The 26920-nt window shown below is 37.9% G+C and overlaps 1 protein-coding gene across 4 annotated transcripts in view; it reads left to right on the top strand.

Annotated features, from left to right (window-relative positions):
* usp20 (ubiquitin specific peptidase 20) overlaps positions 1-25339 on the top strand; it is a 42893-nt gene extending 17554 nt beyond the window's left edge. For 2 of the 4 annotated variants that reach the window (XM_033049227.1, XM_033049228.1), the window contains exons 12-26: positions 902-1014; positions 1260-1349; positions 1568-1740; positions 2634-2728; positions 3199-3232; positions 3430-3475; positions 5858-6038; positions 7418-7544; positions 9487-9656; positions 10818-10899; positions 12126-12234; positions 15045-15147; positions 15959-16027; positions 16590-16780; positions 18807-25339. In XM_033049227.1, coding sequence (XP_032905118.1) covers positions 902-1014; positions 1260-1349; positions 1568-1740; positions 2634-2728; positions 3199-3232; positions 3430-3475; positions 5858-6038; positions 7418-7544; positions 9487-9656; positions 10818-10899; positions 12126-12234; positions 15045-15147; positions 15959-16027; positions 16590-16747 — 1550 coding nt within the window. In that variant the 3' untranslated portion in view covers positions 16748-16780; positions 18807-25339. Of the gene's footprint in view, positions 1-901; positions 1015-1259; positions 1350-1567; positions 1741-2633; positions 2729-3198; positions 3233-3429; positions 3476-5857; positions 6039-7417; positions 7545-9486; positions 9657-10817; positions 10900-12125; positions 12235-15044; positions 15148-15958; positions 16028-16589; positions 16781-18806 lie in introns of those variants that run through there. The other 2 variants (XM_033049229.1, XM_033049230.1) reach the window with 2 other exon arrangements.
* Positions 25340-26920: the final 1581 nt, after the last annotated feature.

Below are 26920 nucleotides of genomic sequence, written 5' to 3' on the forward strand. Positions count from 1 at the left end.
AATAAATAGGTATTTTAAAAGAATTTAAAGAATTTAAAAGAATTTGGCGGCATTTCTTGGAATTACATTTTGCTTCCCCAGCATTCTCTGTTGGAATTTAGCTCTTTTATCGCACATGGGTAGAAACTATTTTTTAGTCTACAGAGTCCTGAATCGCCTCCCAGAGGGTAGCAGAGTAAAAAGGTGGTTGGCAGGGTGGGATGTGTCCTGCTTGATATTTGTGGCCCGGCGCAAGCATCGGGCCCTATATATGTCATCCAAGGAGGGCAGTTGGGCGTTTGTAATGTTCTGCGCAGTTTTTATAATTCCCTGCAACGCCCTCCTCAGCCACAGTACAGCTAGCAAACCACACCAGGATTCCATAGGAGAGGATACTCTCCACGGCGCATCGGTAGAAGGACAACAGCAGCGGCTGTGAGACGTTTGCTCTCCGCAGAGACCTCAGGAAATACAGCCGCTGATGTGACTTCTACGAGATTGCGAGATAGCTCTACAACATGGCCCAATTCTGCGCTTGCCTCGGTTCATTAATTGCTGAAGCTTTTCTTTCGTGTGTGTGTTATTCCCCTAAAGCACTATTTCACAGCACTCTGGGCCAGACTCCCTCACTCTATTCATCAATAACATGGATCCAGTCAAAACTCTCGCCTTCAGTTTTCAAATTTGCATTGTCCAATTCACATATCAGCTCTGTGCCTGCGACTACAAATGGCTTTAAGTTAAGTGATGTCTTAGTTTTAGAATATCCATCTTTGTTTTTATATACCCCCATAGCACTCTGGAACTCTGCTGTATAATAGCGTTACATAAGTCCAACTTGCTCTTGTTGATGTGGAATTTTGTTATTTTGATTTAGCCATTCTGCAAAATGCAATTCAGTTTTTTTTTTTGCCTCATTCAGCCCAACTTCTGTTGTCCAACAAGAAGAAAAAGCAACCCAAGTATCGCAGTGTAATTTCTGATATCTTTGATGGGTCAATATTGAGCCTAGTCCAATGTCTCACCTGTGACAGAGTAAGTTTCATTTTCACCTATAAATTGTAATTTGGTGTAGAATCTTATATTAATTTGCAAAGTTACAAAATTATCATAGAGTGTGGGATTACATTTTCACTTTTAGTGTTGTCATCAACAGTAATACAAGATGCATTCAGTGGAACTATAAACCCAACTTGTGTGATATGTGGCACTAAATTTTTGTATTTAATGGGAAATACAGCAAACCACACTGCCTGTTTGATTTGGTAACATTATTTCAGCTTCTTTGTGTGGAACACGGATTATTGGAATACTTTAACCCTGGATTGAAAAGAGCCACATGTTATCAAATGGCAGCTGTGATAAACAAGGTAAATAAATGTATAATTGAAATTAACAAACAAAGGCAAAGGCTAGCCGTACAGAATGATCCAATTTAGAGGATGTGGAAAAGAGGTTAATAAATGTAATGTTGGTGAAGATACTGTATGAGGCACGGTAATTGAATTGCAGTAAAACATCAATAATGTTAGATTTGGTGCCAATGTTGAAGCTGGTATTTTAACATGATGGGACTATGCTGTTGCAGATTTCTTCCACAGTGGAAACATTTCAAGATCTGTCTTTGCCAATCCCTGGTAAAGAGGACCTGGCCAAATTACATGCATCCATCCACCAAAACCTACCTGTGAAAAGTGGCACCTGTAGTGATGCCTATTCTACACAAGGATGGGTAGCATTCATTATGGATTATATTAGAAGGTAAATAATGTTTGTAAAAGTAGTTCATTTTTTTAGATATTCTATTTCTTTTAAATGGAGGATTCTACTGTTACTATAGTCCATTTTTGTTTAAGCTACTTTCTTTTAATGCATTTCATTACTGAACAATCGCAATATCAACTTACATATAATTATTTCCTTGATAATACCACCAAGGAAAACTCTTGTATGAAAAAAATTAATTAAACTATGTTGAGAAGCGCAGTGCAAATCATGTAGGGGACCTTGTGCACATAGGTCTGCCATTCACACTCAATTAAAACTTGATGTTTGACCTTTGCACGATCTGATGTATTTGGAGATTTGGATATTTTGCCTGCTTCTCTACTCCATTAAATTAACAGTGATGCATTGAACCTTTCAGCCATTATTTTCAAATAGAATCAATCAAATTATTGACTATTCCTCCATGCTTTGGTGATCCTTGTATTAAACTTGCTCATTCATTGGGCTATTCTACTGATCACACGTAAACTGCAGAATCATTTTCTTCATTCATTCCATAGCTTCAAATGCCCATAGTGTAATTAAGAGTTCAAGGATAAGTACTCTATAATATAACATCCTCTAGAAGTCCTCTATATGCTTTATAATGTCCTCTATATATGAATATTAGAGCATATAAAAGTGAACGTTATCAATTTAAATTTTATTTCAAAATGTTACTTTATTTTTCAAGAATAGATGAACAGATTTTGGGATTATGTTACATGCCAACCATCTTTTCACAATGTGCATGCCAGACTTTGTGTATTATCTCATTTTTTCCCCGCTCACAACCAGGTACAAAAGTACCAGTTTTAACTCTTGGTTTCATCTCAAAACAAAATGATCATTTTGATAGATCAATACTTGCGCAATTTCCATTGCAGATTTGTCGTGTCCTGTATCCCAAGCTGGTTTTGGGGTCCTGTTGTAACATTAGAAGATTGTTTAGCTGCTTTCTTTGCCGCTGATGAACTGAAAGGTGAGTTCAATGCGATATGTTAATACATAGAAATCACATAATGGAAACAGTCCACTTGCCATGGAAGACTAAAATGTCCCTCTACAGACCATATGTTTTATGTTCCCTTATGTCCTGACCAATATTTTTTTTAAAGGATCTAAACACTGCCTCACTGGAGTTTGCAAATTTCCCACTTTAATTCCAAAAATACATTAAAACTTTAAAAACATTTCCTTTGGAGGGCACTGATCGTACTGTGGCTGTAAAGTGGCTGTATTACTGCATGTTTTTCTCGTGAACATTCATTTTAACCTATAAATACATAGATCTCTTGAATTTCTTTGCTTTTGTTTCTAAATTGAAGCCTGAGTTTCACATTAATTACGCTTTTCAGATAGTTACATTATTAGTGACCAGATCTTTGTTATTTCAAGTCTTTAAAAGTGGATCGCACCCAAGTTATTTTTCCATAAGTTTTTGTTTTGCAGGTGACAACATGTACAGCTGTGAAAAATGCAAGAAGTAAGTTTGGAGATGTATCTGCTTTCCATGGCACTGTTTCTCCACTTGTTTTGATTGTGACTGATCTATGTTCTTATTGAAAATAAATTGGAATATCAGACAATTAAGCCGTTATACTAGCAGTAAACTTTGGGGGACATGATGTGGTTTATGTTTGGCATTTACAATGGATTAATTTCCCATGTTTCCCCTTTAAGGTTAAGGAACGGAGTCAAGTACTGTAAAGTCCTTAAACTTCCAGAGGTAGGTGATTAAACCATCTTAAAAATGCTAAAATCTTTTGTTATCGATATGGTTATCCAGTTTATTAAATACTTGTTCTTTAAAGCCATTCTTATTTTATATCTGAGCATGTTCATTACAGATTGTTGCTTTCTGGTTACAAATGTTAATGCAATTTACATCTTAATTGAATTTGATTTTAATTTAAGTTTCTTTGCAAAAATACATTATTTCATCTTGCCTGAAATTATGGAAGATTTTGGAAGTATTTTCCAAATTCTCTTAGGATAATCTTTAGAAAGTCTTTTATGTGTTTTGACACTTCATGTACAGTGTAATCCTGTGGAGCGCTGAAATGTTATGGCATCTGTAAAATTGCCCCAAATCCGTAGCAAGTTGATGAGAAAATGGGATAATATAGAACTTGTATGAAGGGGCAAGCAAGTTGACACAAGTTTGCTTGTGAACTAATTGGGCTGAAGGGCCTGTTTCCATGCTGTATCTCTAAACTAAACTAAATACTCACAGCTAGACTTTTATTGCAAACTTGGACTGTAAACTTCTATGTATAAAAGTGTATACCTGTGTGCTGCCCTATTTCCATGCTGTGTCTTTCAATCAATCAAAACACTTTTCCTTCTTGTGGTTCTATACACCAGCCTGAAACCTGGTTGAGAAACAACACCAATAGTGCTCCCACAGACCAGTGAGAGAATTGTTCACCACAATGTTCCTGTGAGCTAGTGTTGGGTTGGTTGAGGGAGAGCAGCTGTGCTACAGTGAGATGCAAGACAGAGCTGCATCTTGATGTGCATGTTGAGTGCAGGTGTTGCCAGCACATACATCTTCTGCCATGGTCTCTCTCATCTAGATGGGTGTGATGTAAGCTGCTTGTATCCTCCTTGTTGGAATGCACTGCTGTATGCAGCCCATAGATTTCTCAAGGTTAAATGACCAACGACCAGTATTGCGGTTGCCATGGGGAAATCTCCAGGTGGTGGGAAGCTGTGCGGCCAAACACTAAAGAGGGGAAACTGCAGCTCCCTCCATACAGCAGGAGCTAATGAGAGGATTTTTAGGATCCAGTCAGCTTTTCAACAGCTGAGGCAGCAGCCACTATAGCCCTCAGCAAAGGCCCTCAGCAAACTCACCTGGCCTTTATTCCTATGCTCATAGGCTGCCTATCACATTATCTTGGTGATTCACCCCACACTGACTCATGTGACAATCACCCTTTTATTGCCACGGGGATGCCAGTGGAGGACTTCAAATAACAAATATCTGGTCACTAATAATTTAACTATCTGAAAAGTAGAATTAATTTGAAACTCAGCCTTCCATTCAGGAACAAAAGCAAACATTTCAAGAGATGTATATATTTATAACTTGAAAGGAATGTTCACAAGAAAAACATGCAGTAATACAGCCACTTTTGTAAATTAAGTAATTGGAATCAAATAAGAAAAATAAACTAATTTTGACGTCATTCTCACTACAGTCATTTTTTTGCATTTCTATCATTGCGTTTATTGAAGTAATAGTGCTGGCTGAGTGGCTGGAAAAGAAAATCTCCATTGGCCCATTGGACTGCGAGGAAGCTATTGAAAGAATGTAGATGTCCTGAGAACAGCATTTAGTAGGAGCAGGAGACTTACGACAGACAACCTCCATCTTAGAATTCCAAGCTTCCACCCATATAAGTAAAGGAAAGCAGAAGAATGGGGTCCATAATAAATATCAACATTCCCTCTATTGATGCTGCCTGACCCACGGAGTTCCTGAAACACTTTGCTCCAGTTTCAAGCATCTACAAGCATCCTTGTGTCCCTATAAATATGTTGACAATAGGTAGAAACTAGCACTTTTGGAGCCAACTGATTCAGCGAGTAAAGAGCGTGGACATGGAATTGAGTAGACAGCTCTTTAAAAGGGTTTAGGTATGGTGGCTGATGGCATCTTTAATGCAGCATTACTCTGTATGATGAGAATAGCATTAAGAGCAATGGACAAACACCTCAATGCAGCCAGGCAGAAAAGATGAGAGTTTAGACCAGTACAGGCTGCAGTAATGGAATGTGCTTTATAAATTTGTATCCACCAGTAAATTCACCAGTGCCAGTAAATTTACCAAGACATGTATATGTACAAGATGGTAACATGTTAAGAGAATCCCTGCGCAAATCTGGGTTCATGATACTCATCTGATAGCCAGATCCTGAAACACATGATAGTTAGCATAGAAAAAATGAGCAGGAAATGTTATGTTAGATAATATTGACACAAAAATATAATTGAATCATATCAATGCAGTTTAAGGTTTGTTCATATAATGTGTGTAGTAGATGCAAGCATTGCAATCGGCTTTTAATTGCTGCTCATTTTTAATTTTCACCTCCTCCTTAGATTCTGTGTGTTCACTTAAAACGCTTTCGACATGAAGTTATGTATTCCTTTAAAGTAAACAGCCACGTATCTTTCCCACTGGAAGGTCTTGATCTTCGACCCTTTCTCTCGAAGGAGAGCCCTTCCCAAATTACAACTTATGATCTTTTGTCTGTTATTTGTCATCATGGGACCGCAGGCAGTAAGTAAACACAATATCATTCTTTGAATCAAGATCACAAGTGGCTTATAAAAGAGATTTGTTTGACTAAAAATTGTTAAATCGTTGAATCATGCCACTTGTTCAAATTGCATTCTGAACGATCTATCCATGATTTAAGTTACTGGCCTTAAATAAATTTTTACATCAGCTGATTCAAGTTAAATAGGTAATAACATCAAGTGCATTCCAGTGACACTGAATTTACACAGTTCTTGAAAACAGGAACTAGAATGAAGAACATGGAATATTACATTCAAATTGAAGTCACAATATGTGAAATAGATGTCATTTATCCAATAGTTTGAACAAAATGAGTTCAACTGGGTAATTCCGACTGTTTTGGAGAATTTTAGAACATTTTTTCAGCTTTTGCGCAATATGGGTGCCATTTAAAAATAGTGTCATAAAGCACGGCAACAAGCCCCTCAACCGAACTCATCCATGCCGACCAAGCTACTCCATCTAAGCTTGTCCCATTTGCCTACGCTTGGCCCATATCTCTCTCCAAGCCTTGAGATAGACACAAAAAGCTGGAGTAACTCAGCGGGACAGGCAGCATCTCTGGAGAGAAGGAATGGGTGACGTTTCAGGTCAAGACCCTTCTTTCTAAGCCTTTCCTGCCATTGTGTCTTTTAAATGCTGTTATGGTATCTACCTCCTCAGGCAGCTTGTTCCATAAACCAAACATCGTCCGAGTGAAAATTGATTAATTCTGTAAAGTTGGAAGTTTGTCATTGGGGCTTTTGCAAAGTTTGTAATATATATTTATGCTAAAAATATGTATTTGTTGACCAGAAATAATAGATGCTTTACAGCTGGAGTGTGCAAGCTTCTACATTTGGCCCTTGAGCTATTGGAATTACATACACTGTTTAAATTTTACATTTCCATTAATTTTCCAAAACTAATGGTTTTTGGTGTTCTAATTTAAGATCTATCCATCATTTGAAGTGCCCATCTTAAGAAGACCTCTTTCCAAACTTCCAGGGCCACAAAATTCAAGAAAATAAACAGTGAGTAAGAAATATAGTCTACTCCTCTTAATTCAAAATTTCCAAATTCAAATTAATATATATATATATTTTTTTTTTAAAGTATTAAATCCCCACTTTGATTAATTAGAATAATTGAATTATTCAGCAGCTTCAGAAATTAGTTTGAATTGTCAGGAGTAGACAAAACCCAAATTGAACTAAACTGGCCAACTTCAAGGGCCAAGTTGTTGGGCTCACTGCTTGGGCACTCCTATTTTAAAGTTTTGAGGAAGGAAAATCATGTAATCTTATAAAGTTGGACATCTGAACAGGGCTGTTACAACATTTTTAATATAAACATGCTAAGAACTGGTGTTTTTACAGGTGGTCACTACATAGCCTATTGCCAGAATGTAATTAATGGTCAATGGTATGAATTTGATGACCAATATGTCACAGAGGTCCACGAGACAGTTGTACAGAACGCTGAGGCTTATGTCCTTTTCTACAGGTAAGGAACCCTTAAATTGTTGAAAAGTGCATTTACAAATTAGTGATTTAGTGTATACTTAATCTACCTAACGGAGGATTTAAATGTTTGAAGACCGATAGAGTTATACAGCAGGGAAATGGGCCCTTTAGCCCAACTCTCCCACAACAACCAGGATGTTGATCTGAGTTAGCCCCATTTGCCTGTGGTTGGGCTAAACCCCACTAGACCTTTTCAATCCATGTACTGTCCAAACACCATTTGAACATTGTAATTGTACCCACCTCTACCACTTCCTCTGGCAGCTCATTTCACATAAGCACCACCTAAGTATGTGTAAAAAAAATAGTCGCCCCTCGGGTCCATTTTAGATCTGTCCCCTCTTACCTAAAATCTATGCCCTCTTGTTTTAGACTCTCCTCGCATGGGAACAAGATTGTGACCATTCACTTTATCTCACTCCTCATCTATCTATCTATATATTACTAAAAGTCTGTTCTTGACCGGTTTTGGCCATCTGTGCCGCGATTTCCAAGAGAACGCCGCCACCTACGGCCGTAATTTTTGGCCACCTTGCTCAGAGCCCCCCTCTGCCGTATGTGTGCCGAGGATTTTTCCTGTCGATGGAAATTGACAGAGATATTAATGTTTTTACAAAATTCCCCATTCTCTCTGCTGCCCCCGCTGGAGGCAGGGGAAGGGACTATAAAACCAGGAAGTGGTGTGCCTCAATTAGTCCCTGCAAGCTGGAGCTCTGTCAATTAGTCTCAGTCACTCTGAGCTCTGAATGACACTGAACAAATGTCTACAGCACTGTGAGTACCCTTAATTTGGTTTGAAAATGAAAATATAGTTAGTTTGAAGTAAAAAAGCACTGCCTGCAAATGGTTGTTTGGGTTGAATTAAAAAGGCTCCCCCTCCCCCTCCCCCGCCCCCTCCCCCGCCCCCTCACCCTACCCCTACCCCTCCCCCTCCCCCTCCCCTCCCCCTCCCCCTCCCTCTCCCTCTCCCCTCTCTCTCCCTCTTACCCCCCCCCTCCCTCTTACCCCCCCCTCTCCCTCCTACCCCCCTCCCCCTCCTAACCCCCCTCCCCCCTCCTCCTCCCCCCCTCTCCTCTCCCCCCCTCTCTCTCTCTTTCTCCCCTCTTTTTCCTCCCCTCCATCCAGATGTGACTGCAAGTTGGGGGCTATGCGTCAGTAGATAGGGTGGTTATGGGGTAAAAGGAGCAAATTATTAATATTAATATAATATCAAGGGGGGTAATAGGGGGGTAATTAGCGGGGGGGGGGGGATAGTTAGTGTGTGACGCTGAATGCCGCCTCCCCCCCCCCCACAACCGCACGTTGGGGGAACAGACCCAACGGGTCTGCACTTGGTCTAGTGATTTTATAAACATTTTTTTACATGTCACCACTCAGCATCCTACGCTCCAGGGAAAAATGACCCAACCCATCCAGCCTCTTTAGGTGTTGTAAAGGCACAAATGCTAACTCGGATTTCATTCAATCAATCAATCAATCAATCAATTTTTATTTATATTGTACATTTTAAATCAACTCACATTGAACCAAAGTGCTGTACGTAGAAGAATTTGTGTTGGCATACAACCATACAAATAAAAAGAAAAACACAGCACACTATAGAATTTAACATGAAGGTTCCCCCACAGCGGAATCAATGTTTTCTACTGTGAGGGAAGGCAATAAAAAGGATTTAATCGTGTTAACATTTTATGAAGCTAAATAACACTTTTGTGTTTTGCGTAACAGTTTAATTTGGTTTACATTTGCAGGCAAACCTTTTTAAAGTAAGCCACTTGGCTGTGTAGTTCGTTTTGAAACTGATCTTCTGCAACAATTTGCCAACAGGGATTGCAATTTTGTGGGGAACAATCAATATTTCAGATTTAACTTGTGTTTCTGCACCATCTCTGTTCTAAGCTAATGTTTCTTTGTGTGCGCAGAAAGAGTAGCGAAGAAGCAGTGCGTGAGAGACAAAAGGTTGTAGCTTTGGCAAACTTGAAGGAACCCAGCCTCCTCCAGTTCTACGTCTCCAGAGAGTGGCTAAACAAATTCAACACATTCACTGAGCCAGGCCCAATCACGAACCACACCTTCCTTTGTGTACATGGAGGTCAGTAACCTGGAAGAATGGCAGATCTAGCATCTTAAATGCCCAAATAATTTGCTGCTTTTTGTTCTCTTCTATCCCCACAGAGTATTAGACAATAGGTGCAGGAGTAGGCCATTCGGCCCTTCGAGCCAGCACCGACATTCAATGTGATCATGGTTGATCATCCCCAATCAGTACCCCATTCCTGCCTTCTCCCCATATCCCCTGACTCCATTATATTTAAGAGCCCTATCTAGCTCTCTCTTGAAAGCATCCAGAGAACCTGCCTCCACTGCCCTCTGAGGCAGAGAATTCCACAGACTCGCCACTCTCTGTGAGGAAAAAGTGTTTCCTTGTCTCCGTTCTAAATGGCTTGCTCCTTATTTTTAAACTGTGGCCCCTGGTTCTGGTCTCCCCCAACATCGGGAACATGTTTCCTGCCTCTAGCGTGTCCAAGCCCTTAACAATCTTATATGTTTCAAGTATTACTCTAGCTCTTTTTCTTGCTTTCACTTTCTTCATTATTATTGCTTCAGTCCTTCTGATTTTGAGAGTGTTCCGAAGGGATTTCAAGACTTGGTTAATAGGATAGTAGTGGTATCAAGTGACCTGATTCTAGAAGGGTGTTAAAATCCCACCATAGCAGGAAGGAAATTTAAATTCAAATAGTTAAATAAATCTGGGATTTAAAGTAAAATCACTATCATAATTGTTGAGGCTACTTGGACTGTTATAAAATCTGACCTGGTTCACTCGTGTTCTTTGTGGAAGGAAATCTATTCTTACAGTATTTGAATAAAATGTAACTACATACACATAGCAAAGTAGTCGACTTGTAACTGCTATCTGAAATGACTGAGCACCCCACTTTGTTATAGAGATATACAGCATGGAAACTGACCCAATGGCCCGCTGTGTATGAAGGAACTGCAGATGCTGGTTTGCACCGAGGTAACAATCTGGGTCTTTGTTCTAAAAACACATTTTTATAAGTGAATCTCGGATGTTTTTGAGAGATGGAAAGTCATGGAGGATATGCTTATTTGCCTTTAGAAGTGTTGTTCAGGAAGTGCAAAATACTCAAAGGTGCTGAATTTTTGCATTTTCAGTTTTGTTCCCCAAAGAGTTATTTAGTTTCCTATTTTCTAAATGATTGTGGGTGACACTATTTTTTGTTTACAGGTATTCCTCCAAATAAATATCATTACATTGATGATCTGGTAGTGATTCTGCCCCAAAATGTGTGGGAATATCTTCATAACAGGTAGGTGTGAAGAAACACTTCAGAGTTGATACTTGCAATGTATTTTAATATTTGGAGTCTTGACTTCTATTTTGTATTTTTTAAATAGTTTAGCCAATCTTATCACTAGGTCAGATTCAGTCTGAATGAATACCTTATCGTTATCAATAGGTACTAACTTTTGCTTTTAGTTTTAGCTGTGCTAATTTGGAGAGGCTGAACAGAAAGCATCTAACCCCTCATACAAAATGGTATGATTAATGGTTTTGTTTAAGAGGGAGTTAGATGTGGCCCTTGTGGCTAAAGGGATCAGGGGGTATGGAGAGAAGGCAGGTACAGGATACTGAGTTGGATGATCAGCCATGATCATATTGAATGGCTGTGCAGGCTCGAAGGGCCGAATGGCCTAATCCTGCACCTATTTTCTATGTTTGTATGGCTGTCAGCCATTATACTCAAAGTGTTGTGTGCATTCGGCATTCCTATCTTGCAATGGATAAATCTATGTTCATGATTTTGAGGATATGTACCGCTGCTGGCAAGTTAATTTCACTGCACTTTATTGTGTATGTGACGAATAAATCTGATTATTGACTATGATAAGAGACTGAGTAAATCTCAGTTGCATTCAATAGAGATGAGATCTCTATTGTTGATGTGATTGAGATACAAAGAACTGCAGATGCTGGAATCTTGAGTGAAACATAAAGTGCTGGAGGAATTAAGTGGGTCAGGCAGCACCTGTGGAGGAAATGGACAGGCAACTTTTTGATTCGGGACCCTTCTTCAGATTGATTATAGTTAGGGGGAGACAGCTGGAAAAGAGAAGTGATCGTGAGAATCCGTGTTTACTGAAGAACTAAAATATCTCGGATGTCCCATGATTGAGATCTCGAAATGATCGAAGCAATTTAAAGAAATTGGCAGGATAGGTACGATTTATAATTAGAATTATGAATTAGAATTGAACTAGAATTATGCTATTTGAAAAATAATCCTTCAAAAATATGTTAATTGATGCATGATGATTATGCTGGTATGTCCAGAAGATCACAAATGTTATTTAGTCAAGATATTTAAGAGCAACATTTATTTGGCAAGGAATGATTTCGAGGAATAAGGAGACAGTTTGAAGAATTGGGTTTAACATGATAAAAGTGGCCATGCCAAACGTTACATTTGGCGTACTTCCTGATCAAATAACAAAATTGCTACATGTCTCAATATTCTTGTCTTGATTGTGGCAGGTTTGGAGGTGGCCCTTCTGTGAACCATTTATACATCTGTTCCACTTGCCAAGTAGAAATTGAGGCAATTGCTAAAAGGAGGAAAATGGAAGTAGACACTTTTATAAAGGTCAGAGATCACTGAGCATCATCCTAAAAGGGGGGAGCTAGATTTGTAACTGAATTTACAACTGTTTATTAATTGTACAATTGTCGTATAAATGTTTGAGAACATTGTATTTGTTTACACCTATGATCAGTAAATTTCTTGACTATTGCTGGTACTCTATCATGGTAAATTGATAAACGTTCCTCTGTCTCACCCATGCATCACATCAAAGTAACATCCTGCTCCTGACTTCTGTCCCTACTTCTGTCTTTAGCTAGTGCAGGAGTACAGCCTTGGACACTTCCCTCTGTCCCAGCTGTAGGCAGTTAAATATCAATGCCACCCTAGAGATAATAATTAGTGATGAAAGATATTATGGATTAAAATATAACATTTGTACTTCTATGAATTTGTATACTGCTGTGTTTTGAAATGTGGTTCTCTACATTAGATGTAGATTGAGTTAGAACAAAGCAAGTTTTTTTTTTTTTTTAGCGTATACCACCCAACAACATGGTGGCGCAGCGGTATAGTTGCTGCTTTGCAGTGCCAGAGATTTGGGTTCGATCCCGACTACGGGTGCTGTCTGTACGGAGTTTGTACATTCTCCCCGTGACCTGAGTGGGTTTTATCTGAGATCTTAGGTTTCCTCCTGCACTAAAAGACGTATAGGTTTGTTGGTTAATTGGCTTGGTATAAGTGTAAATTGTCCCTAGTGTGGGGGCTCGCTGGTTGGTACGGACCCAGTGGGGGAAAAGGGCCTGTTTCCACACTGTATCTCTAAACTAAATTAAACAAGAGACTGATCTAACTTGGCGTTGTGTTGCTTTCAGGGTGACTTATTGAAAAGAAAGCTAACTCTATTTATGAGTCTGAAGAAGGGTTTCGGCCCGAAACGTCGCCTATTTCCTTCGCTCCATAGATGCTGCTGCACCCGCTGAGTTTCCCCAGCAATTTTGTGTACCTTCGATATTCCAGCATCTGCAGTTCCCTTTTGAAAACTCTATTTATGAGAACATTGTTTTTCAAATAGAATCCCTTCTTCTGCATTAAAAAACTTATCAGAGGCATGGTCATGGAACAGCACAGGACCAGGCCGTCCAGCCCATAATTCCCATGCTGAACATGATGTCAAGTTAAACTAGTCTCCTGTGCTTGCACCCGATCCACGTCCATCCATTCCCTGCATTTATGCATGTGGATATTAGCATCTGTTTTGAAATTTCTTGTAACTGTCGCTTTGGCCGAGTTGTTGCAAAATGAAAAGATTTATGAGTTTAAATCTTCGTCCAAGCAAACAAATTTTCAGCTGTTGGAGAGGCCCAGAGAGTATTTGGAGAAATTACAGGGCAGGCGGTTGGGCCGGGTGGGGGTGGTTGGAGTCCATACACTCAGCATTAAGTTGTCAGGATGGGAATGTAAACTAATCAAAAAGGGTAATTGAATGCTGCCCTGGTATGTAGACACCTACTATAAAAGGATAGAAATTATGTGGTAGAAATAGAAAGTCATAGTGAGACCACACCAAGAATACAGTGTTTACATTAAGAATAAGGTTATGGGATGTTTAGATTAAAATGTTTAAGATGTGAAATAAATCTAATATGGTGGAGGTGTGGAAATTATTTCTACTGATTGGAGAACAGGACTAGGGAACACATTCTGGATATAGAGCCATACTTTCCTGACGTGAAGTTAACATGCATGAAATGGTGGTAGATATTTGAAACTCTGATCCACATACCAATGGAAAACTTTTAAAATGCTTAATTTAAACATGGATAAAGATGAAATGCAGGCTCTAAATAAATCTTTCCATTTAACGCGAAGTGAAAGAAAAAAATGAGAGTGTTGCATTTAGTCCTTATCCAGGGACAGTGATTAATTAAATAAAGAAAGCTTTTCATTTGTACAGTTTATTAGAAAAGTTTAGGAGTATAATTTCATATTAGTGGTAGCTTGAGAACATTGTTGTTAATAAGCATTTTTGGTGGATTAACTTTAAATTTGAGTGCTAAATTTTGGTTAAGTAAAGATATTAAGAGGTGTCAGACGAAAATGGCAGATTAAAAATTGGTTTTGATCTTTGAATAACTGAACAGATCGGAGGAACAAATAGCTTGTTCCTGTTCTAAATTCCTGCATCATTTCATGGAGATGTAATTTTATATCAGAATTTTCTGATTTCATACAAAATAAACTTGCTCAACACATCTCCTTTAAACTTTAATCCTCATTTTAAAACTATGCCCTCTGGTATTTAATTTTTCCCTCTTGGGGGAAAAATGATTCTGACTGTCTATCCTATCCACGCCTCTCATAATTTTATATACTTCTATCGGGTATCCCTGTAACATAGCATTCCAGAGACATGTCTGTCCAACCTCTCCCTGTAGCTAATGTCTCTTAATCCAGAATTTATTCTGGTAAACCTCCTCTGCACCTTTTCCAAAGCCTTGCATTCTTCCTGTAATGGGGTGATCAGAACTGCACACAATATTCCAAATAGTTTTCTGTCTAATTTGAATAACTGATAATTTATTATATATTTGTTGCATCTAATCTATTGGGTCTAAAGTTGCTGTTAAAAAGATTTCAATTGTTCTGGTTCATATCTGTATATATGACAAATAAACACTCTTGACTCTTGGTGACTTACATACTTTCCAACTGATGATGGACACTTGAAGCACACGTACTGCAGCCAGTTTACATACAATACGTTCTCAAAGACAGAAAGTAATCATGAATAGATTAACTGTTTTGTTTAGAATGATGATGAAGTGAACACAACTATTTGTGACATTTCTTCTCATTATCTTTCCATCTAGCTAAACAAAGCGTTCCAGGCTGAGGAATCTCCCGGTGTTATATACTGCATTAGTATGCAGTGGTTCCGCGAGTGGGAAGGTTTTGTTAAAGGCAAAGATAATGGTAAGAAACATTAGATTGAAATGTTTCCAGTAAGCCAAATAGATTAGCAGTTTCCTTGAATCCCAGTAAAATTCACACGTAGAATCTGTATTTTATCTGAACAATTAAATATATTTTTTAAATTATATCATATTTTTATAAATTGCATCACTTAATCACATGTGATTTTAAAGCCAGGTTCACCTTTGAAACGTATATATTGACAGTCCGTCCTAAGAATACAAATTTGTTTGTCTTATAATTTCTAAGAACCATAGATTTGCCATCCTATACTATATGCAGGTAATGGAGTTGTAGACCAGTATAGCACTTGGAAAACCGTGTGAGATTTTTGTGAAGTTAAATAGCTCCAAAATGCTGCATCACATTTCTTTATGGTTACAAAAATATTATGAAGTCTTTGGATTTTCTTTTCTCTGAGATGTTAAGGAAAGTATAGTAGATAAAGTCCGCCTCTTCCTTTCTTCTTCCCGCCCTCCCCCCACCCTGCATCAGTCTGAAGAAGGGTTTTGGCCCAAAACGTTGCCTATTTCCTTTGCTCCATAGATGCTGCCGCACCCGCTGAGTTTCTCCAGCACTTTTGTCTACCAAGGAAAGTATAGCATTCCTTTAAGTATTGGACAATAGGCGGGAGATTTCGCAATAGAATATTCACACGCACATTCGGATAGGAGTAGATTGACCTTTTCTGACTACAGACTCCTTTGCATTGAAAGCAGCTGGAAATTCTGGAAACTAAGTATTTATGGTTGAAAACAGCTGAGATGACCTTCTCTCAATGCATTTATCTTTTTTTTTTTTTCTTCCCCAGAACCTCCGGGTCCAATAGACAACAGCAAAATTGCGGTAATTAAAAGTGGTCATGTCCAACTTAAACAAGGTATGGATCCAAATGCTTTGCTTGCGATACAATTGTGATTTAAATATAAAAAATTTCAAAATAATATTATTTTCTTCAAGTATGTACCCTATTTAAAAGCATTGATTTTTATTTATTTTTTGTGATAGCATGCGGCTGTACTGGCACTTCTTAAAAATGTAAACACCAATGTTTCGTTTTACAGTCATGTGACACACATGTTTATTATTGTCTACATAAAAAAACATGATCAAAAGAATGGAATATTGACATCAAAAGTAGTGCAAGATGGAGGAGAAGGGAACTGCAGGTGCCGGAATCTTGAGCAAAACGCACAGTCCTGGAGAAACTTGGTTTGTCAGGCAGCACCTGTGGAGGGAATGGATAGATGACATTTTGGGTCGAGACCTGAAACATATCCATTCCCTCCACAGATACTGCCTGACCTACTGAGTACCTCCCAGCACTTTGTGTTGTGCTGGTTGAAGATGTAAATCTTGCACTGTAGATTGAGATTGCTTTGCTGAGTTCTCTCTCATTGCAGATCATAATTTTAATTTCTAATTTTTTAATTTTATATTAGGTGCTGATTACGGTCAGATTTCCGAGGAAACCTGGAACTACCTGTTTACTCTCTACAGCGGTGGACCGGAAATTGCCATGCGGCAGAATGTCATTCAAGCTGATTTGGACAGTCCCCAGGGAGAGCGGAAAATAGAAGCCGAAACCCGTGCTGTGTGATGATAGCACGGGCTTAAAATAACTGGTTGAAAGGTACATTTGTACAGGAGGAGTTAAATGTCTCAGACTTTCTTGTGGAACCAATGATATTGTTGAGAGGCAAATTGACCTTTTTTTAAACAAAATTGGTTTTGAGTGTTTTGAGTGGGCTAATTGGTCTATATCCCCTGCTATGTTCCCCTGATTTGTGCAAAGGTTTGACAAACTTCTGATAACTCTCGTTAGGGTAGTAAATTTAACATCAATTAACTGCATTGTAAACTTCAATTTAGCAAAATATCTCAATGCACTTCATAGGAACATGATGCAGGAGCATCGGACATTTATCCACACAGAGAGATATTAGGATAAATAATCAAAAGTTTGGCCAAGGAGCTAGGTTTTGAGGAGCTTTTTAAAAGTAAAAAGAAAGAGCTTTGGGGGTGGAATTTTAGAGTTTAAGACTTAATTGATCTTGGATCAATTTTTTAAATGATTAGACCAACATTGGAGACATGCAGAGAGCGCTAATAGGTTGTAGGGCTGGAGGATGTTGCAAAGTTGAGGAGATACAAGGCTATGGAGAGAGGAGACTCTGAGGAGATTTGAAATATGTTAATTTTAGAACTTTGGTATTGCTGGTCTGAGTAGATGTGGATTTGGGTGATAGATGAAAGAGACCAAATTAGGCTTTATATTTAAATAAGTTTTATATTTATTGGATTGGATGAGGATAATTAATTTCTAGAGTTCACAAAAGGAATCCTTATTAACTATCCAATCCTAAAGAATTCTTATTATTATCGAGTCCACACACAAGATTAGAAGTTGTTCAGCCAGAGCTGAACACACTTCTCGGCATCTGCACAATGGTGTATGTCTTGCGCTTCTTGTGCGTGGTGGGGTGAAAACAGGGCCGCGACGTGAACGCTCTTTCCTTGACCCCATCCTAAAGAATTGAACTTCTGCCAATTTGCTCAATATAACACACTGACATTTCTCATTAATGTGATGTGGGCATTCCTGGCAAAGCTAATGTCCATTCTTAATTACCCTTCAGAAACTAGTGATTGAATTGTTCCATGTGAGGTTTGTCACAGAGACGCCAAAGAAAATGATATATTGGTTCTAGTCATAGAACTTTGTGATTATAGCGCTGTGCACTGAGAGAATCTAAACTGCTATTAACATGTGCCGCATCTCTATGATGGTGTTTGGGATGAGCACCGGCAAATTACCTTCTATCAAGTTGTAAATAGAATAAAGATGTGTTACTCTGTCTGAGTGAAAGTGGTATGATGAGATGTTAAACTGCTTAAAAAGCAAGTTGGGGAAGAGTAATTCCAGGTTTGTTACCTAAGTGCATTGGCAAAGGTCTGGAAGTTCAACAATGCAGACTAGGAAATGGAGTGTAACATTCGGATAGAATTATAATGGGCCGTTTGGCCCGATTGCTCTGTACAAGTGATTATACTCCAAGTAAATCGCCTCCTGCCTTGATTTATTCAATCCTAACAAAAAGCTCAACAACATAGGTGCAGAAGGGAAAAAGAGTTAACGTTTCAATTACTGTCCTCCAACTTGAATCAGGAAGCAGGCAATGCTGCATACGCTAGACCCTCTGGTTAGAATGATCAGGCTCCACTTTAAAACATATTCTTCCAGACCTGCTAAGTATTTCCAGTGAAGATGGACACAAAATGCTAGAGTAACTCAGCGGGACAGGCAGGATCTCTGGAGAGAAGGAATGGATGACGTTTGGGTCGAGACCCTTCTTCAGACATTTCCAGCACTTAGTGTTTTTAATTCGGAAGTTTTTATTTCGCCTATCTGCATCCATATATTCTACTCCTTTCTCCTTTGTATTTATCTGCCTTCCCTTTTGTCAGGTGTGCTAATTATTTCAATGACTTCATTTTACAAGTCGCCTTTTTTTTTTTCAGTAATGAAGTTTAACAAAGCAAAAAAAAAATGCAACAAGTGAAAATAAAAGTAGAACTGATCAGCAGGGGAATCCTAATGCAATGGTTCAACCAAAAACCCAATGGACTAACAAGAGATTAACCTTTTTGTTTTTCAGATTATGATACTGAGCTGAAGGTTGTGAAAACTGCAACTTTTGCACCTGTGATGAATCTATGTGAGCACTTTGTAATTTAACTGTAGAAATTATCTTTTTTTTAAACAAAACATTTTATTTCTTCTTGACTAATTGTATAGCTAAATCAAAAGAGTGCTTGGCATTATACACTGTAAAGTAAAGTGCTATGGGACCATTATAATGCTATACCAGCCTAAACATGACTGTATTTCTTTAGAGGCTACATTTTTGTCTATATAATGTGTATCGATAAAAGTTCATGTGTTCTGTTAAGCAGGCCAGTCATTTTTATTTTTAAATGAGCCGATGCCGCAGACCTATGACACATGCAACACCCAGCTGAAGTGATCTTGAACCTGGCACATTAAGTGAATTCTTCACATGGAAGATTTTGTTTGAGAATATTTGGTTGATAACTGTACAGTGAAGAAATGGAAAGTGGTAATCTTGTGACGATAATTGACAGCTGTGTAAGAAATAACACAGAAGACCAGTGTGGACACAAGAAACCGCAGATGTTGGAAAATGATCAAAACACAAAGCGCTGGAATAACTCAGCAGGTCAGTCAGCATTAGGCAACATCAATGTTTGCGTCTGGACCTTCAGTCTGAACAAAGGTCCTGACCTGAAAAGTCATCTGCCCATTCCCTCCATAGTTGCTGCCTGACCGGCTGAGTTACTCCACCACTTTGTGTTCTGACAGAAAAACAGTGATCAGGTCAGCTGCAGAGAACTACTTCTCCTCTCTTCAGTGTGATCTTAATAAGCTTCATGTAATTTGGTGCCATGAGCTTTCTACTGAAAAGTGGCTGTATCGGCTTTATGCAAAAATAACAGGCAAATTTGCCTTAAAATGTCAGCTGAATGCATTGTTCAAGCTGTTGAAAATGTTGCTTTGTTTCACTTTAACCTAAGCAGCAGCAATGGATTTCTTAAGCAAACATGCAATTATCAATTTTACTTGCTACTTGTTTTTGCCATTTCTATGCATCACTTCTTATACCTTGAGCGACAGGCAGCTCTCCATGAGTGCTGCTTTATGACTGGAGTTCAGGCTTGTAAGAGTTTGTGAGAAGGTAAGCTTGTTCTGATTGTATAATTTAAATTTTGTTTTTCTTAAAGTAAGCATTATCGAAAATCTCTCACTATAATGCATAGAAGATCAGGAATTCTTCAGAACAAGCTGCTTGCTTGCCAAAAGTTTAAAACGGTTCTCTAGGGAACAGCATACAATTTAAATTAGCAACAGAATTCTGCCTGAAAGAGCAATTGGAAGGAACCACAGTTCCACAATTCCAATTAATTAAAAAGAGCAACCATGTTTAGAATAAGCACAGATCTCGAAAGTAGCAATTTAGAATTAAGATGTGGGATTCGTGCTGTCTAGATTGATAATAAACTGCAATAATATGTTCAAACTCTATGTACAAGTTGTTTTAAGGCTGGTATGGCAGCCCAGAAATAAAATGAGGAGAAATTTCTTCCCAGCTAGGGATAATCCTTGGAATTTTCTGCACCACATGTTGTAGATGCACAGGCCAAGGGTATGTTCAATATTGAGATTATTTTTTACACCACGGGATTTGAGAAATACGGGGAAAAGATTGGAAAGTAGAATTTGAGTAGATCTCATTGGTATGATCTTCGCGAATGTGAACCAAACCCAAAAGACCACTTGTTATACTCTTCTTGACAAGTCACTGGTTGTGTTTGAATGGGCAGGTTGGTATGCAGACTTGCCTTGAAATGTAATTGGTATCTGAAGCAGTCACTAAAGATAATCATTTTAGAAAAATCAAACATAACCATTGATAGTTGCTCAACTCATAATTCAAGCACTAAATTTTGATTTTGCTGTATTTCTTTGTTTAACTGAAATTATTGGATCTGTTATTTTAAATAATAAATTATCAGAGTACTGAATTGCTAAATTGTAGGATCTTGTGTGAATTAGTGATAATTCAGAAATTGATGTGCACTGTTCACACATATATGAACCAATTCCAGGTTGCATCAGGCAGCTGACCAGCTAATTATAACATTCTCATTGTTGGGTTTATATGACAGAGTGTGCAATGAAGAACTATAAATTTGGTCATTCTTATCATTAAAAAACAGGGAGCTTCTTCCTATTTAATCAGCAATAAATGTCCTAACATCGGAATAAACTGTTTTGAATGTAATGTTTGGTTTTGCCTGACCTAAACGGATCTACATTCTGTCTGACAGAATATATTTGGTTAAAAAGGAAATGCACAGTTCTTTTCAGCACAGTCCTATTAACTTACATTGTAAAGATGTTGATGGATGTCTACAGTCTCTCCCCCACGAGCAGGAATTCAGATAGTGGTAATATTAATCTGCTTTGGTAAAGTTATTCCTTTTGTTCAGATTCTATCTGCATACTTAAATCTGCCTGAGAGGAGGGAGTAGGCAGAAGGCATTGGAAATCAAATTAGAAATGTTTGTAGAGCAAGCATACCAGTAAGTTGTGCCTATGTAAAAAAAGAGACATTGGTTTCTGATAAACTACAATTTTAAACAGCTGGTGAGCATTTTCAATTATCTTTGAATTTTCTTCACTTCAAATGTTACTAGATGTTAGAGCTGGTACTACATCTTTCAAAAAAAATAATTTGGATGGTTCAAATATTCTGGTCCAAAGTTTCTAGTCCACTTTACTTTTTCTCAATACCAGAATGCTACCAATGTGTAATTGTAAAACAGCCCTGATATTCCGCCCATGCAGATGGAGTTATTTCATACTTAAGTTGTCAAATTATTTTCCCCGCCCACAAAAGGAAAATGCATGGTTCTGTATTTCCCCAAGTAACTTGTTAACAAAAAACAATTATGTTTTGAAAGGGAATCTAGAAATTGAGCGAAGATACGGTGGGGAGAGTTGTTGATGGTTGGAAGAGGTTGGAAACCCATCAACATTTACATATTTGTGTTTAAATCAAATAATAATAGATTCACCTTGCCTTTGCTCAGAGTTGTAATTTATGAGGGACATTACCAAAGTCATTTTAAAGAGCTGAAAAATTTACAAAATCGCGTTCAAACATTTTAAGATGCAGAAATAGTTAAGTGTAAAGCATGCTGCATGCAACGTGTAATGTATTGAATCATTTACAAAATGTGAGACCTACGTGTGCACTGTTGGGAGAGGGGTTTTGCAAATACATAGTTATGTGGTGGAGGGATGAATATTAATCTGCACCATTTGTGTTGCATTTAGAAAAACATTCTTCTCCCTTGTACGGATGTGCTGGAGAAGAACAGTGCCCTTTAGATTTTGTCTTGATCTTTCTCTGGTGAAAATGTCATGATTCTTATAAGGCAGTACGATATTCACAGCTGCATCTTATTTGCAGAAAGGCAATTGTGTTGAGTATTTCCAGGCTACTTTATACAGCCACGTGTAGCTTCCAAATGTAAGGTGTACAATGCACAATAGGAACCACTTGTCTGTTACAAAAATGTATATATATTTCAATGTGATGTTTCTAAGAAATAATTTCCTTTGTGAAGGATTCTGATTTTATTGCAGAGGTACTTCGAAAGTTTGTAAGATAAAACATTGCACAAATTTATTTTTCGTAACTAAATATTTGTTCAAAGTCTCCAGAATGTTTGTCACGATGAACATCAACAATATTTGTTGCTCACATTTTAAAGCTTTTAATTTCTGAATGTAATTGAAGTAAGTCAAACTATAAAGGCATTTTATGGGGTAGGTACAGGAAACAATTACCAATGTTTACAGTTTTTAAAGTTACAGCGAGTCCATTCCAGAGTGAAATCAGAAATCATTTTTCCACATTGGAATTTGCTCTCCAAAAGAATGTGGAAATGTAGGTTAATTGTTTTTTTTGTTTTTTTTAATTGCTGAGGTCAACAGACACTTAAAATGGTATGGAGCAAAGATAGGTACAAATCAGCCATAGTTATCTTTAAAAGGCAAAGTTTCTCTGTAGACTTCTCATGTTGCCATGTTTCATATGTGGTGTGCTCTTGTTCAGGTTTGGGGAATAGAGAAGCAATCTTCTCATGAGTCTCAACCCTGAAGCTTATTTGTTGCGTTTGCTACAACTCAAGATCTACCCCTAAAATTGCTCCCAGTATCGTTTGCCTTAAGACCTGGCAAATGTTTTTGGATTGAGGGTTTGCTGTATCAGTGACAAATGACGATGTGGGGCAATATGATTTGTACCCTGATGTAACAAATTGTGACTTGAGGATGTTAGCAACAGACTGCCAAAAAATGTTTTAAATTCCCCTTTGCAGAATTCCATTTGCTCTCATAAAGTCATTTTTAAATGTTTTGAAACTGATGGTGTAATCAGTGCATATTAACTAATTTATCCCAAATATATTGAGGAAATCCTGTGAAGCTTTTTATTAAGTGCGCTATAGTTCGGAAGTTCTCTAAAGATTTCAGTATGATCAAAGTTTGCTACTCCAGTTATAAAATGGGATGTGTATCACTTGTATTGGCCAGATTGCTGATTTAATATCTTAACCTGCTACCTTGTAAAGGTGGAAATAATCTGCTGTAGTCTTTATCTTGTACGGTGATTACAAAATGGATACTTAAATTATTCTCACAATTACTAAACTTAGTATAGAGTTCCTTTGTTGCTTCATAATTAATGCAGATCTAAGTGCACAAGATATTTCAATAAAGTGAAATAAGTGGCATGAATAGTTTTGTTAATTCCTTCATTCCTTTTGTATGGTTTGAACTATTAGCAGCATAACTAAATTTTACCAAAAGTTGTGCAAATGATTTTAGTTTACTTTTTTCCTCACCAGTGTCAATTTTTTCGTTCATTAGGCAATATCTTTTGGATTCACACAACGTTCCGTGTTATCTAAGCAGAAGGTGCAAGGAGACTGTTATGGTGGCACGCAGAGAGCACATGCCTTAAGGAGGAGGGTTCGTCTGCTGAGACGGTATAGGTGAAGCTTAGAAATGAGAAAGGTTCAACCACTCTAATGGGATTGCACTATAGGCCCACAAATTGCAAGTAGGAGATAGAGGAGCAGATGTGTAGACCGATTAACGAAACATGCCAAAGCAATGGGGTTGTCTTAGTGGGTGGTTTTAACTTTCCCAATATTTACCGGGACTTCCTCAGTGCCAACGTCTTTGACGAGGCAGAATTTGTGAGGTGTATCCAAGAGAGTTTCCTGAAACAGTATGTGGATAGTCCAACCCAAGCAGGTAACATACTGGACCATGTGTTGGGAAATGAGCCTGGTCAGGCGACTAGTGTTTCTGTGAAACAGTATTTTGGGGCAGGGAATTACAGCACTTCATGCCAGTGGTAGGGAAACTATTGGAGAGGATTATTTGGGATAGGATTTACTCCCCTTTGGAAGAGAATGGGTTAATTAGGGACAGAGCATCGCTTAATGATAATATGGCAATAAATTAATATCTTAACTCATTTGTCAAAAGATATTTCTCTATTCAAACTCGGCTGCTGTCCGACTAGTTGACGACAGGTCAATGTCTCCACTTGATTTGCAAACGTTAGCACACAATTATGATTGGTACACAAAAACAACAATAGTCTTGCACTTCAGAACTAAAATGGGTAATTCAGCTCTTCCATCAAGCGATACGCTATTCAAATAACACAAGTCATTGAAGTAAATTACAAAATGTGTGTGCGTTTTAATTGTTTAAAAAAAAGATGGTGATACAAGGAACTGCAGATGTTTGTTTATTAAAAAAGAGCACAAAGTGCTGGAGTAACTGAGTCAGGAAGTATCTCAAGGGAATGGACCGACATTTTGAGTAGGACCCTTCTTCAGTCTGACTCGAAACATCACGTGTTCATGTCCTCCAAAGATGTTTTCTGACCTGCTGAGTTACTCCAGCACTTTAAAAAAAAAAAGGATGATGTTGATTTAAGGGAATGATCTTTTCACCTCGTTTCCATTGACCAGACTGATCAGTGTTGTAATGGCGGACATCTGCATGTAGATAGGACACTCTTTCTGCCTAAACTAGGGAACAGTAGATTTAATATTACTTGTGAATGAGAAGCAAAAAAGGGGATACAAAATCAAACAGTAAAAAATAATGATGCGGGTGTGAATTTTCACTGCCATGGGCAGATTTTATGCTTTATGTATTTTAATGCTGATGGTATAACTCTGAAGTCTGATTCCATTAAGAACTAAAGCCAAAAGTGAGCTGCATTTATCAAATGACTTATTGAGCATTTCAGATGGCCGTTCTTCGTACTGGTAACCATTAATTGCTGCGCAATTGCCTTGGTTGCTTTTTGCATGTTTGGATAATTAAAATGTTCTTGTTTCATTTAGATGATTTAATAATACCAATTATTATTTTTTTAGGGGGTGTGGGAATTTTTCCTTCCTTGACTCTGAGTCATCTATGGCCTCTGCTTACTCTGTGCCTGTCACCGTTGTGTTGGATGTGGTTAATACTGTGAACTGAGTGGATTATTATTAAAATCTGGTTCAACCTTGACTCTAACTTAATCTTGCATCATTGTTTATACCATTACATTTTCATGCATGGGGAAGAAATCAAAAATGCATGCGTACATCTCAATAGTTTGTGCCAAGGATAATAGTCTTTTACACCATTGAAGATTAGATCAATAATTTCATGCTTTATGATAGTTGTCTATTTCTTTGATATGATTCTTCTGTACTTTACTGTGATTCTGAACATATTTGTTCTCTTTGTGAGTCCAAAAGTGCTGCTCCCAACAACCTTTTATAATAAATGTTTAATTTAGCGTGCAAAATCAGCACATTGCTTATCAGCTGCACATTTTTTCTGAGTAGATTATTCATTTTAGAAAAATCTGTCCTCAGTCCAGTGTTGTGTTAAGGAAACATTGTACCATAAGATGAAACTTAAACTCGGATACTTTCTGCTCTCTCAGGTAGAATTAAATTATTCCATATTACTATTTGAAGAAAAGCAGTTATGTTTTTCTAGGAACTGCAGATGCTGGAAAATCGAAGGTACACAAAAATGCTGGAGAAACTCAGCGGGTGCAGCAGCATCTATGGAGCGAAGGAAATAGGTAACGTTTCGGCCCGAAACGTTACCTATTTCCTTCGCTCCATAGATGTTTTTCTAGGTGCCTTGATCAATATTTATTTGTTAGTCAACACCTCTAAAACAGTAGCCACGTTTGAACAATAAAACTAATATGCTTAAATTAGCTGCTGAAGTGTCACAGTGCCCAGATGTTGAAAGTAAATTCTTGGTTGTAAAGCATTTTAATATGTCAAAATCATAAAACGCTCTATATAAATCCATGCATTCTATTAGATCGTGCTTCTACTGGCTTTACTGCACTGTGCTGATCTGTCTACAGCTCTAATGGAAACCCCATATCTAATCAGATGGCTGTGAAAACTATTTGATTGTTTTAGGTGGCTTATTTCCAACCATATGAGTAATGCTTCCAATAGCTACGCAAATTCCTTGGGTGTTTTATTTACATAAAACAATATATTCCCATAATCAAAAGCATATTACTCTTTAAGATGACCAGTTCTTTCATGCTTTCCAACTCTACGTACTATTATTACATAATATATAATGACCAATCCTTGTCACAGCATTTCCATTCCCTTGTTCAGATCCTTTTCTTTATTTTTTCTCTCCCCATTAACCACTGACTTGAATGATCTCCCGGCAATCCTGACTTTGTGTTTTTAGCAATATTCCCTTGATCGCATCCATTTCTCCCCATCTCTTCAGTCTAGAACTAACTCATCTTCTCTCTTACCTATTTCTGATGAAGATTTTATTTCAGCATTAACACTGGTTTTCTTGCTACATATGCTGCTTGGTTGCTGATGTTTCTATGTTCTTCTGTTTTTAATGTTGAATAATGTCACTAGGGGGTGCAGTTGCATGGTCTTTGGACTTTTAGAGCTAACTCCATAGACAGTGGAATCACTGTGCTACTCTACAAAGAAAAACTCCTGTGTTGTTTACCTAAAACAGCAAAATAACAGCAGGTATGTAGGTAAATTAGCTCAGTAAATGTGAAAATTGTCCCTAGTGTGTGTAGGGGAGTGTTAA

Source organism: Amblyraja radiata, chromosome 32 (assembly GCF_010909765.2).
Source record: "Amblyraja radiata isolate CabotCenter1 chromosome 32, sAmbRad1.1.pri, whole genome shotgun sequence".
Lineage (NCBI taxonomy): Eukaryota > Metazoa > Chordata > Chondrichthyes > Rajiformes > Rajidae > Amblyraja > Amblyraja radiata.